This window comes from Diceros bicornis, chromosome 40, assembly GCF_020826845.1.
Source record: "Diceros bicornis minor isolate mBicDic1 chromosome 40, mDicBic1.mat.cur, whole genome shotgun sequence".
NCBI lineage: Eukaryota > Metazoa > Chordata > Mammalia > Perissodactyla > Rhinocerotidae > Diceros > Diceros bicornis.
The window spans coordinates 12,356,497-12,369,582 of NC_080779.1; the positions used below are offsets into that span (position 1 = coordinate 12,356,497).

General features: G+C 41.4%; 1 protein-coding gene across 4 annotated transcripts in view; it reads left to right on the plus strand.

Moving 5' to 3' along the window:
- TBC1D8 (TBC1 domain family member 8) overlaps positions 1-13,086 on the plus strand; it is a 116,981-nt gene that overhangs the window by 57,261 nt on the left and 46,634 nt on the right. For all 4 annotated transcript variants that reach the window (XM_058534453.1, XM_058534454.1, XM_058534455.1 and 1 more), the window contains one exon: positions 11,727-11,845. In XM_058534453.1, the coding sequence (XP_058390436.1) occupies positions 11,727-11,845 (119 nt within the window). The remainder of the gene's footprint in view (positions 1-11,726; positions 11,846-13,086) is intronic.

Consider the following 13,086-nt stretch of genomic DNA (forward strand, 5'->3'; position numbering starts at 1 on the left):
TTCTTGTATTCCACATCACTGTTTGCTCTGTCTTTGGAGAGAGAATTTTATTACGGGAGGAAATGTTCCAGGGTGGATCAGATTAGTGTCTTGGTGAACTTTGTGCCAGGGCAGCAAAGGAAGTGCCAGCCAGGTCTTTTTTCAAGAACAGAACTCACTGTTCATTTCAAGGAAAGTCTGGGAGGCAGCCCTCTGGGAGGAAAATTAGCACTTTTCTGGGTGCACATTCTGAGGTCACTCAATGTGAATTGTCACACTTGTTTTTGGTTCCTTGGGATTTCCTTAACACAACACTGGCTGGCATTTTTGGCATGAGATTTACACTTGGAAATGGCGAGGGGTGCCGTGGCTGACGTTTCTTTTCTGTTAGGGAGTTACCGTAACCAGGCCCTTACTGTTTTAAATAGAGTAATTTTGCTTATGTGCACATAATTAAACTCACTGAAGCTGTTCTTCCTTCAGGGATGTTGCTTATAGTTACTTAAAAAGCAGTCAAGTGCTGAATCTAGCTTTTAGACTTAGTAAATTTAGAGGTCAAAGTCATATTTAAAAAAATGCTTTTAAACCAGGAGATACTGGCAGACCCCTTGGTCTGTGAGTTCCTCTTATCGCAGTCGTCCTTCGTCTGCCTCTTGCAGTAATTCCTTTGCATAAAGTGTCTCCTTACCTAAATCCTGATTTGTTTTTTATTTGACATACTTCAGAATAAATATGGCCTATCCAAAAACTTAAAAAAAAATTCTTAAGCCAGGAATCAGACTTTTCTCTATTATCTCACAGGTTGCCTCACCTCTGCGTAGAGCGACACTTGTCTGGCAGAAGAAACCATGTGGAGGGACCTTAGCAAACAGCTAGTTTTGTCCCTTTCCTTTTAGGACATGAGGAGAGACTGACTGAGGCAAATGGGTTTCAAAATAAGATGACTTTGGGGGCCGGCCCGGTGGCGCAAGCGGTTAAGTGCGCGCGCTCCGCTGCGGCGGCCCGGGGTTCGCTGGTTCGGATCCCGGGCGCGCACCGAAGTACTGCTTGGTAAGCCATGCTGTGGCGGCGTCCCATATAAAGTGGAGGAAGATGGGCACCGATGTTAGCCCAGGGCCGTCTTCCTCAGCAAAAAAAGAGGAGGATTGGCGGATGTGAGCTCAGGGCTGATCTCCTCACAAAAAAAAAAAAAAAAAAAAAAAAAATAAGATGACTTTGGTAAATGGCTTTTCTATGAAATGATTCCTTAATGATCCATAAAAGAGGCAGAGCATGAGAGCAGCAGCATCCTGGCTCCCGGGGGTGTCCGGGCTCCTTCTGCTGCCTGTGGCTCGCTGGGTGTGTCCCCGCACTCAGGTCACACTGGCTTGCTCTGTTGAACCATCTGGGTCCCCGAGGGTTCCCTTCAGGGCTCACTGTTTCTCTGACATACACTAGCACCTTCTATATTTGAGTTGCCTGGGGCTGGGAGTGATCCTGATCTAAACAATAACATAAGGACATTCAGGGAGTGTGAACTTCTCCACTCCTTGTTCTTGCCCTGCTTTCACTTCTGATTTTATGAACTAGTCCTCCTAGGTGGAGGTCAGTTATCCAAGTTTATGCCTTTTTTGTTAAGAAGAGGTTTTTAATTTTTTTTATTATGAAGATTTTCAAACATACCCCAAAGTAGTGAGGACAGTATAATGAAGTCCTCAGGCCCATTACACAGATGCAGTAGTATTATTATGCAGGTGCGTTAGGATCAAGATTTTTGCCCACCTCGCTTTATTTCTTACTCTCTGAGCCTTTTTTTCCCCCCTTGACATATTTTAAAAGCAAATCCTAGAAATTAAGATATTTCACCCTACGTGTTTTAGTAAACCTCTCTGAATCTACGGCCATCCTTACGTCACTACGATGGCATTGTTAAACCCAGAGTTAGGTGGCATCCTTTGGTACCACTTGTGCTCAGGGCATATGTAGGCTTCCTGCTCGCTTCAAGATCCTTCCTAGACCTTGCTGTTCTAATCCGTAATCAACAGGAGCCACACCCCTCATTTGGTTGTTGTGTCTCTTACATCTCTTTTAATCAAGAAAGCCCCCTACCATGATTTTTTTTCCAAGTCATTGACTTGGGGAGGAAATTGGGCCAGTCTTTATGTAGAATGTCCCGCATGTTACAGTTGTCTGTTTCCTTCCTCAACATATCACATAACTCATTTCTCAGTCCTTCATATTCCTGAAAACTAGAAGATACTTACAGAGGTTCAAATAAATTCAGATTTTGCTCTCAGTGACGCTTAGATTAGTTAATGAGTTCAGGTGCCGGCTTCCATTGCATGCATCCCCATCTGCCTCTCATCTAGTGGTATTACCCATTCTGATCATTGCCTGAATTAATTTTCTCTCTACACATCACAAAATGGTGATTTTCTAATTCCATCAGTCCCTTCACAGCAGTCAGGTTGAGCTTGTCTGTAAAGAAGAACTTTACCTCATCTACTAGGGCTACTTGGGCACCCTGAGACGTGGGACATTCTGCAACGGTGGGAAAAGAAGGCTCACATTTGCCCTTTAATTGCCTATTGTTAGTGTAAGGAGTTGGTGCCCTGGTTTTCTGCAGCGGTGGCAAGTGAATTATTTTTTGTTTTGTTTTAGCTTTCTTTTCTCTTTCTCTTTTCCTTCCTCCCTCTTTCTCCCTTTTTAGTACCATTTTGAAGTCAATGTTCCCTACTCCCAACATTTTATTATGAAAATTTTCAAACATACAGAAAAGTTGAAAAGATTGTACGGTGAACACTATAAGCCAGGAGTTTTTATATATCCAGGGTGTTTCAGTTAATTGCGGTCCTTCCTGATACTCAGTTGTGCCATCTTCTGCCCATAAGAGCCCTTTCCTGTGGCTTCATCTCACTCCCATTCATCTGTAAGCGCTTCCTTGCTCTCTGGCCAACAAGATGGTGAAGGCTTATCTTGTGCATTTCTGCCTTCTGTCTGGAATCAGCCATTCCTCCAAGGAGCCCTGGTTCCTTTTAGTGGGGAATGGTATTTAGGGACCGCAGTCTGGGGTGTAGGGTTGCTCATTGTTACGGGGTTGTCATTGCTTCTAAGGCTCTTCAAGTAAGTATAAACTAAGAAGTTATGTGAAAGAAAAGAAAAAAGTATGAAAAGGAAAAATAAAATCATGAGTTTATACTTAGCTTTCTAATTCAACTGTAAAACTACATAGTTATACCCTAACTTTGACCTTGATTTTATATTTGTTTTTCTCTTCTTATTTGCCAAAATCTTGGTTTCTAACAATATTCATGTAATTATTATCTATCTGTCATACATAGACACACACAGTTTCCAAGTAATACCAATACTGCTATTAACAATAAGAGTAGCGAAGGAAATGGAAGTGTTTGCAGCTCTATTTGGCCTTAGAATCTATTTAACTATGCATATATAGTCAAAATACTGTTTAAAATAGTTATTTTTCTCTGTATAATTATTTCAGTATTTATTTTAATAACCCAATAAGCGGTTAAGTTTATCCATTTTTTTAATTGTTAAAGATTGCTTTTTTCCTTTACCGATTTAACTTATTTTTTGAAAAATGCAAAACATTTTCCTGATTAATCAAACCTATAAAATCTGTAAAACCTATAAAATCAAACCTATACAATCTGTAAATCTGTTTGTAGAGAAGCCGTGCTTTTGTCGCTGCTGCCTTCCCTCTGTCACAGGAAACCCTTTCTTTCTCTGGCTTAGCTCTCCACTCTTTTGTTTTACAAATATTGAACATATATACTATATATATATTCCTCCTCCCTTCTTTTACGAAGGTCACACTATGTTCTTTTCTATGCTTTGCCTTTTTCACTTAATATAGCCTGGAATCATTCCATATCAGAGAGCAGAGATCATCTTCCTTTTCCTCCTCCTCTTCCTCGACCTCTTCCTTCTCCTCTTCCTCCCCCCTTCCTTTTTCCTCCTCCCCTCTCTCCCTCCTTTGTTTTGTCTTCGTTGTGTAGAAGTACCGTAGTTTATTGAACTATCCTCTACTGATGGACATTTGTGTTGTTTTCACCCTTTGCCCATGACAAATAACGCCCCAATAAATAACCTGGTAGATAAATCGTTTTGTACTTTTACTGCTGAGTCATTGGGATAGAGTCCCAGAATTGGGATTGTTGGATCAAAAGGTAAATGAAGTGAAGTTTTGTTAGATATTATTAAATTCCCCTCTCTCCATTGGGGTTAGTATTATTATTTTTTAAAATTCCAATCAGCAGTGGGTGACAGTGCCTGCTTTCCCAGACTTGTCATCAGATCTGTTGTTAAACTGTTGATTTTTTGCCAGCCTGATGGGTAAGACATGGTGTTTCCTGTAGTTTTAATTTGCATTCCTTTTATTATGAGGAAGTTGAGCATCTTTCATGTTTAACGGCCATTTTCAGAAACTCTTTGTTCCTATCATTTGCCTGGTTTTTTTATTGGGTGGTTCTTGTTTTCCTCTCAATTTTTAGACCCTGTCTATATATTAGGAATATTAACCCTTTATCTGGGATATGAAATTACAAAATCTTTTTCCAGTTTGTCATGTAGTGGGATTTATAACTCATTTCTTTTATACTTTCTGATTTTGTTTTATGGATAGGAAGTTTTCTCATTCCCAAATTATACAGGAGTTCACTCATGTTTTCTTCAAGTACTTGTAAATTATTATTATTTTTTCAGTACTGTAAAGCTATTTCTGCATATCTTCTGGCTTGCATTGTTTCTGATAAGAAGTCTACTATCATTCTTATCTTTATTCCTCTATAAATATTGTGCCTTTTTCTTCTTTAATACTGGTTTTCACCAATTTGATTATGATGGGCATGCCTGTGATTTTCTTTATGCTTTTTCTGTGTGGGGTTTGTTGAGAATTTTGGATCTGTGTGTTTATAGTGTTCATCAAACTTAGAAAAAATGTCAGCCATTATTTCTGCAAATTTTTTTTTTCTGTAGTCTGGCTCCCTTCTCCTCTTTTTCCTGGGACTCCAATTACACTGATTTTAGGCTGCTTGATGTTCTTCTACAGCTCACTGATGCCCTGTTCTGTTGTTGTTGTTCATCCTTTTCCACTGGTTTTCATTTTAGACAGTTTTTATCACTATGTCTTCAACTTTCCTACTCTGTTTTCCTGCAAGGTCTAATTGACTTTTTTTTTTGTGTGTGTGTGAAGAAGATCAGCCCTGAGCTAACATCCATGCCAATCCTCCTCATTTTTCGCTGAGGAAGACTGGCCCTGGGCTAATATCTGTGCCCATCTTCCTCCACTTTATATGGGACGCCGCCACAGCATGGCTTGCCAAGCGGTGCGTCCTGGGGCGCGCCCACGATCCGAACCGGCAGGGTTCGCCGCAGCGGAGCGCGCACACTTAACTGCTTGCGCCACCGGGCGGGCCCTCAATTGACTTTTAATCCCATCCAGTGTATTTCTGACTTCAGACACTTGTTTTTCTTCCCTAAAAGTTTGATTTAGATCTTTTTTTCTGTCTTCCATTTAGCTTCTCACCATCCTCACACTTTCCTCTCCTTTTTGAACACATGGAGTATATTCATAACAGGTGTTTTATGTCTTTGTCTACTGATTCTTTTATCTCTGTCATTTCTGGTTCTGTTTCTGTTGATTGATTTTTTCTTTAGGTTGGTAGGTCCACTTTTCCTACATCTTTGCTTCTGTCTCATGCTGCTTCTATTTCTGAGAAGTGTTTCTAATGGCACTAATACAAGGACCTTATAATGACTGTTTCAATTATAAATTAAAAATCTGGGGCCGGCCCCGTGGCGCAGCAGTTAAGTGCTCGCGCTCCGCCGCTGGCGGCCGGGGTTTGGATCCCGGGAGTGCACCGAGGCACTGCTTGTCAAGCCATGCTGTGGCGGCTTCCCATATAAAGTAGAGGAAGCTGGGCACAGATGTTAGCCCAGAGCCAGTCTTCCTCAGCAGAAAGAGGAGGATTGGCATTGGATGTTAGCTCAGGGCTGATCTTTCCCACAAAAAAACAAAAAATCTATTTTACTTTCTATGTCAAAGAAGTTGAGTTTCTGTTTTTCACTTATTATAAATACTTTTAGGGACTCATTTTAATTTGAAGGCAAAAAAGGTCAAGGAAATTATGTAAAATGAAAGATTTAAAACTTATTTTCTTAAACTATATAGTGAGAAATATACACAGGTAAAACTCCTGTCAGTCATGATGATGTGGTGTTGATACTGAACGTTTACATGTTCCTGTAAAGATACTGCTTCAGACTTAAGGATGAGATGTTAGAGTATCCACTTTGAGAATGTGAGGTTTCTGAAAGTTAAAGGCTTTGGTCCAACTCTTTCCCCTGTAGTTTGTAATTTTTACTGAGATTCTTTGCCTCTGAGTGACTTCTGTGTAGGACGGGTATTGAGTGGAATTTAGGAATGACACTGCCTTGACAGTTACACTTTTAATTAGGTCCTTTGTGCTCTGTATGGCTTTTAGTCAGGCATTGAGACAGTAGACATTTAGTGTTTGGACAGTAGAGAAATGTTCTACTATTACAAAGGAGCAGATCTGAACTAGGCACATGGAATGCCCATTGCAGTGTAAATGAGATTTAGGTGGCTGGAGGAGACACTTACTTCAGTTGGATATTTATTATGCGGAGAGAAACAGTTACTTTTTAAAACTGAAGCTGGGATCAAGTTATTTATGGCTGTGTTCGTGCAGAAGTTGTAGGTATAGACAATGAGATGCTTGTTTTATTTCCTGAAAAGACCTCTGGGGAAAACCTAAGAGAGTAAATATGGTGTGCGAGTTTCACAGTGACTCAGCTCTTGGGAGCTGCCCCTCCGCTCCCCAGGCTCCGTCTCCGCTGTGTGTTCCAGACGGAGCCCCAAGAACCAGGCCTCGAGGCTGGCTCTTTCCTACACTTTAATTTTCTCACCTAGAAAATGGAAATAACAATACTTACCTTGTGTTATTTTTATGAAGATAAACACTAGTAACTGTGTGTTATGCCTAAGAAAATGCCTGGCTCATGCTAGGCAGTCAGAAAATGTCCCATGGCTGCCACCTCTGCCTGTTCTTTCTCAGAACATAGAGTTGGTTATTTATAAATCATCAGCGTCGGTAGTTTTGTGGCCTTAATTGAGGTTTCTAATCCTGTATTTTGGTTTTATAAATCTGATTTTTGACTTCTTGTGTGGGTAATGTTTAAGATCCACTGAACTTTAATTTTCTTAGAAAATGGAAAGTCTTTTTCTGCAGGGGCTTTTATTAGAGGCTTTAATAAAACAAGGTGTAATTTTGCTAATTGGGCTTCTGTTACAATCCATGGTATGCCTGTGAATTTTGGTTTTAGACAGCTGTATTAATCTGCTCTGGCCGCCATAACAAAATACCACAGGCTGGGGGCTTAACAGACATTGATTTCTCACAGTCCTGGAGGTGCAAGTTCAAGGTTGAGGTGCTGGCAGGGCTGGTTTCTCCTGAGGCCTCTGCTTGGCTTGCAGACGGCCGCCTTCTCGCTGTGCCTCACGTGGTGCATTCCTGACACCTCTTCCTCTTATAAGACACCAGTCCTATCAGATCAGGGCCCCACCCTTATGACCTCATTTACCCTTAACTACCTCCTTAAAGGCCCTGTCTCCAAATATGGTCTTATTGGGTGTTAGGGCTTCAACATATGAATTTTAGTGGACACACTTCAGGCTGTAACAGCTCTCTATCTTGGTTTTGGGAGGCTCACAGCAGAAGTGATGAGAATATTGCTATAGTGTTGAGTTAATTTGTAGCCTTTTTATCATTTTGCCCCTTCAATGGATGACAAATTCTCATTTCTTATTTTCTCTTCTTTACAGGTCCCACCTGTTGTATGTCTGTAATGTGGTGGCCTTGAAACTTTTTTTTGACGAAGACCTACAGACATGTTTATGTTTATGTGTGTATGCATAACTCTAACAAATATTTTGCAAGTCAGTAGTTGCCCTTATAAAATGGCATGTATTCTATTTCAGTTTTGTTTAAAAAGCTATTTTCTGATGGGCTACTTCACGTAATTTGAAAAACACTGCTACAGAGTAGGTTCAGAGCCTTGCTGTGTGACATACGTTGAGTGACTTTCCTTTTTAGTCTTTTGAGGTCATGGATGTGCAGTTGGCTTGCATTGATTTACGGTATTTGTGAAGCCCATCATAAGACTTCCCTGCAGAGGAAATTATAGCTTGGAAAATTTCTCTGCCATTTGGCAACTTTTGTAGGAAATAGAAGACAGTAGGGTGGAAAAGTTTCATCATCTCGATTGTCTTTGCTGAGAGAGACGTGCAACTATGTGTTGTGTTTCAGGAACAGGGCAACGAGGTAGATTGTAATGGCACCTAACTGCAGCTGTGAATACTGATAGATTTTATATGTGTGTCTGTTTTCTCTCTCAGGGTGTAGGCTTAGTTTTGTTTTAGAATTATGTTTCCCTATCATAAGCTCCTGCCCAGGAGGTAAAAGAATTTTTTGAAGAATGAAAGTATAATTTTTGGATGACTGTCTCAGGTCTTAATTCCCACATGATATACTGTGTTGGGGCTTGATAGTAATTTTATTCATGGCATCTGTGGTGATCAGTTGAGGAAGATATACGTGGTTAGCTAACAGTTAACTGTGTTGGCCGTATGAGCTCAGTAGCAGGAAAAGTGAAAGCCTGTTACATGTCATCCAGGAAGATGCGCTCAGGTAAGTGGTAAAGCGAGAGCGAGCTCACTTCAAGTGCAAGCACAAAGTAGCTTTTTTTAGTCATAGGAAGTGCTGGACCTAAGGATTATTTAAGTGTTACTTAAAAATTAAAATACAGCTTATTATGGCAGGACTCCAGGGTACTTCAAGGTTGTGGAGAATGAGTTCACACCCTGATTTACTGTCCATCTGATATATGTGACCTTGGAGAAGTATTTGAGCCTCCGTTTCCTCATTCAGTCTTCATGACACATCGATGCGATAATGCCTGGAATAGAAAGGTCACAAAAGTGAAAGTGAGTCCTCTCCGCTGTCTTGTTCTTCCTCATTCCTCCAGGTCTTTTTTTCTCTAAATTAGGAGGTACACAAAAACATACAGCAAAAGATTTAAGGCCAATAAAGATACTCCTTTTTCCGTTTATTCCTTGCTTTTTTTTTTTTTTTTTTTAAATATTTTGACCAGTCAGTTTTATTATGATGGATAATAAAAGATAAAGATCTAGAAAGAGAAAACCTTAAAGTACCAGAGAAGAGCAGAGACCTGGGCAACCCTAAGAGACCTGTGCAAGTTTCTTGGCTTCAATGACGATCCGAAGACTCTCTCTTGAGATTAATTGTGTGATGTGCTCTCCACCCGCTACAGAGACACCATTGCTGACCCATCAGATTTAGGGGGTGTTTTTGTGACTGACGTCTACACAGTTGCCATCTGAGGACACTAAATGAGCAAGGAGATTTAAGGCAGAGGCAGGTAAACCAGACGTACACCTAAGCTGCGTCAGCACTGAATGTGAGGAACCAAGCAGGCAGTGTGGGTCCTAAATTCAGGTGGACAACATTTGGAAGCTTCAAGAGAGCCACGTTGTAGAACCTGGAATTGTTTGGTTTGATTTTGTTTGAAAATGATCTTTCCCTCTCATAAGAGGAATGGGGAATCCGAAGGGCCAGGGGTTTCCTGACACCACAGGGGCCCTCTTAGATGGGAGGGAAGTAGAGATCATGACCACTCACCCCAGAGCCAGCTCTCCTAAACTCCTAGTGGGTTGCTTCTTGGGTTTATTGGTCCTTAAAGAGCAAGACAAGGGAGTTGGGACTGAGGGACAGCTGGGTAGTGCTGCTGGTTGTTATGGGCTGAATTGTGTCCCCTCCAAAATTCAAATGTTGAAGCCCTAACCCCCATTGTGACAGTATTTGGACCTTTGGGAAGTATTAGGTTCAGATGAGGTCATGAACGTGGGGCCCCCATGATGGGATCTGTGTCCTTATAAGAAGAGGAAGAGAAACCAGAGATCCTTTTCTCTCTGTGCAATGTGAGGACACAGTGTGAAGGCAGCCGTCTACAAGCTGGGAAGAGGTCTTCACCAGGAACCAAATCTGCCAGCACCTTGATTTTGGACTTCTAGCCAGAACTGTGAGAAATAAAGTGTTGTTTAAGCTGCTCAGTCTGTGGTATTTTGTTATGGCAGCCTAAGCTGATTAGACGCTGGGCCAGTGCTGTTGGTGCAGGGCCCGGGGTCCTGGGCCTGAGAACAGAGACGTTGGGTGGAGAGAACTGTGGAGCTGGCCCTCCCATGACGAGAAGACTGGCTTCAGTGATGATGGAAGGACTTGCTTTGGCAATTACAAGCATGAAAATTGGGAGAATTCAGGGAAATAAATACCATTGTTTTAAACTCTCATTTTTCCTTATGAAGTATTCTCTTAGATTCTTCTGTTTACTCCTTCCCAAGCTGCCCATGCAGAACAACAGTCCTAATATAGATGTTCTTCATGCTCGCTGACCCCAAATCCACAACTCCAGAGTGAGTTTTCTGGCATTTTCATGCATGGGGTATTTATAAGATCCTCACATGCCTTTATACTGTGGAGAGAGGAAGGCTGCAAATAACACAGAGAAAGAAATTTCAGGGTTAACAAAATGCATATCTGGCTTTTGTGTAAGTGGTGTGTGGCTCTGGTGACCATTATGCCTCTCACATTGGCTAGGTTCTTCTGCACTGTTGTTTGTCTGGTAGCCCTTCATTGCTTTGAGGTTAGACTATTTCCTTCTTCCCAGTTTGGAAATCTAGCCCCCCTAGCTGGGCAGTTATCCATTTCTGTACTAGCCATACCCAGTGCACACATGCCCTTTCTTGTCCAGGACTGTGCTTGCTTCAAGTCAGTGGACTTCGTTGAGCATCTGCTGTGCCAGGTCCTTCACTAGGAGCTGGCACAGCCCTTGTGCCCAGGTGCCCATTGTCTGATGGAGAGGACTAGGAGGCTCCCGGAGAGCAAATAGAGATGACTAAAACAACTAAACCTTTTGGTAACGCTGTTGCTTAATACCTCTATAATAGAGTGGCGTTTTTGTTGTTGTTGCCTTTGGAAGCAATTAACTTACTATATACAATTTAACTTCTGTGTTTTTGTTTTACTGTGTACCATGAAACCTCTTTTTATATATGTTTTTAAGGGATATTGTTGTAAAGGATATGTATAAATTTGTAAACCTGGAAATTTCCTAGGCTGTTGCCATTGCATTTAGTGATGCCTGTTGCAAGAGGCAACACCCTTGGGCAGCAGAGCCTTCTCCTGAGGCTCTTCCCTCTGTGAACCTGGGCTGAGGGACCTTCGTTCTCATGGAGAAAACTATGCGAGACTGTTGAGAATTGGCCTGTTCCTTGGGGCTTGTTTCCCCTGGAATAGCTGTGTCATTAAAAATGTTTCTGTCCCTTGAGTGGAGGTGGTAGGAATTCCGTGCAGTAGTGAGGCGGGACGTCTGCAGAGCAGTCCCAAGGGTAACCGGTTGGTCAGCTGGCATATCCCTGTGGCGGCGGGACTGGTCTTCGCAGATCCCAGTGCTATGGTGAGGGAGACCACGGCTCCAAGGAGAGGTGCCTGCCTTGTCAGCTGGCAAACTGTGGCATGAGATGTGAGAGACTGGAATGTCTGAATAACATAAATACAGGATTCATGATATCTGGAAAATGAGCTCATGTTCTAAGAATTACTTTTTGTGTTTTAATATCTGTATCTTTTTCTGTTCTAACCCAGGTGCAACGTTAGAGGAAATTAACCAGCACTGGGACTGGCTGGAACAAAATCTCCTCCATACCTTGTCTGTCTTTGACAATAAAGATGATATTGCCAGTTTTGTCAAAGGGAAGGTAAAGGTAGGTCTCTTGATTCAAGTGTTTCTCCCCCTTTTCCCATCTTTCTTATAACTGCCTTATAACATTTTGAACATTGCAGCATTTTTAATCATATTCTAACAGTTTTCTCCACTATACCTGAACTTCTTGGCTTATGTAAAGCCAAATAACTTCGACTTGTCACCTGTTAAATTTTGCAGAGTCAGTCTGGCAAAATACACATGAAAGTTAAAAAAAGACCTCATTCTCAGGCCTAAGTTTCTCTTATCCTTTACAGAAGTGAAGGACCTTTTTTGTCTCTGGAAAAAATTATAATGTTAAAATTTATATTTTTGCACAGCAACAATGTTATTTGACTCCTTAAATTAGTTATTCTCAACTTTTTTGCAGTTTTGACATCTTGTCTCACTATTTTATTGGATCTAGCACTTTCCTCCTCCTAAAAGTGGATATTTATTCTTAAAAATATGTTAATTAAATGGAATTAAAGCCAATTAAGTTTTGAGAAGGCAAGAGAGGAATATTTTGGGAGTTATCTTTTAATGTCTCCAGTGAGTTACATGTTATATAACTGGTCTCATTGTAATAACATGATCGGTAACCGGTGCTTTACAAAACCCTATCAGGAAGGGAGAGACTGTTTCTCATTCTAAATTTAACTCTTTTATTAAACACTTTAACACATTAGCCTCTAATACAGTTTTCATCCCCTAGGGTAAAACATCCCAGACCATTGATTTTGTTTGTTTATTTTTTTCTTAAAAAGTTTGCCTTTCCAACACTCTTGAGTGCTTCGATTTTTAGTAAAGGGCATCAAAGTGAATTCTCAAATTTAAAGGGACAAAATAGGAGTGCTCTTTTCCTTTGGGGATTGGGAGTACTTTGGGGTCCTGAGTCCAGGCAGAGTGGCAGTGTTGTCTGGTGTCCTCTTGTTGTGACCTCTGGCCTTCCGGGTCAGTAGACGGTCCCAGGCTGTGGTGGGGACTTGTCCAGCTCGTGGGTGTCCACTGCACGCAGCCTGGTCAGACTGCCTGTGGCTTGGTTCCCTGGGTCAGACTGTACTGGGGCTTAGCTACAGAAATGCCCATTTCACGATTGTTTTTTCATACTTAGCCCCTTTTTCTTGGTCTAACATAGGTTGTGGTGGTTCTTTGATTAGGTGTTTCTTAATTTGGAGGAAGGAAACTCATTTCTGCTATAGTGGCTTTGGGAAAGCTTCTGCAGGGGAGGAAAAGAACTTTTTCTCTACCCTCCTAGGTTCA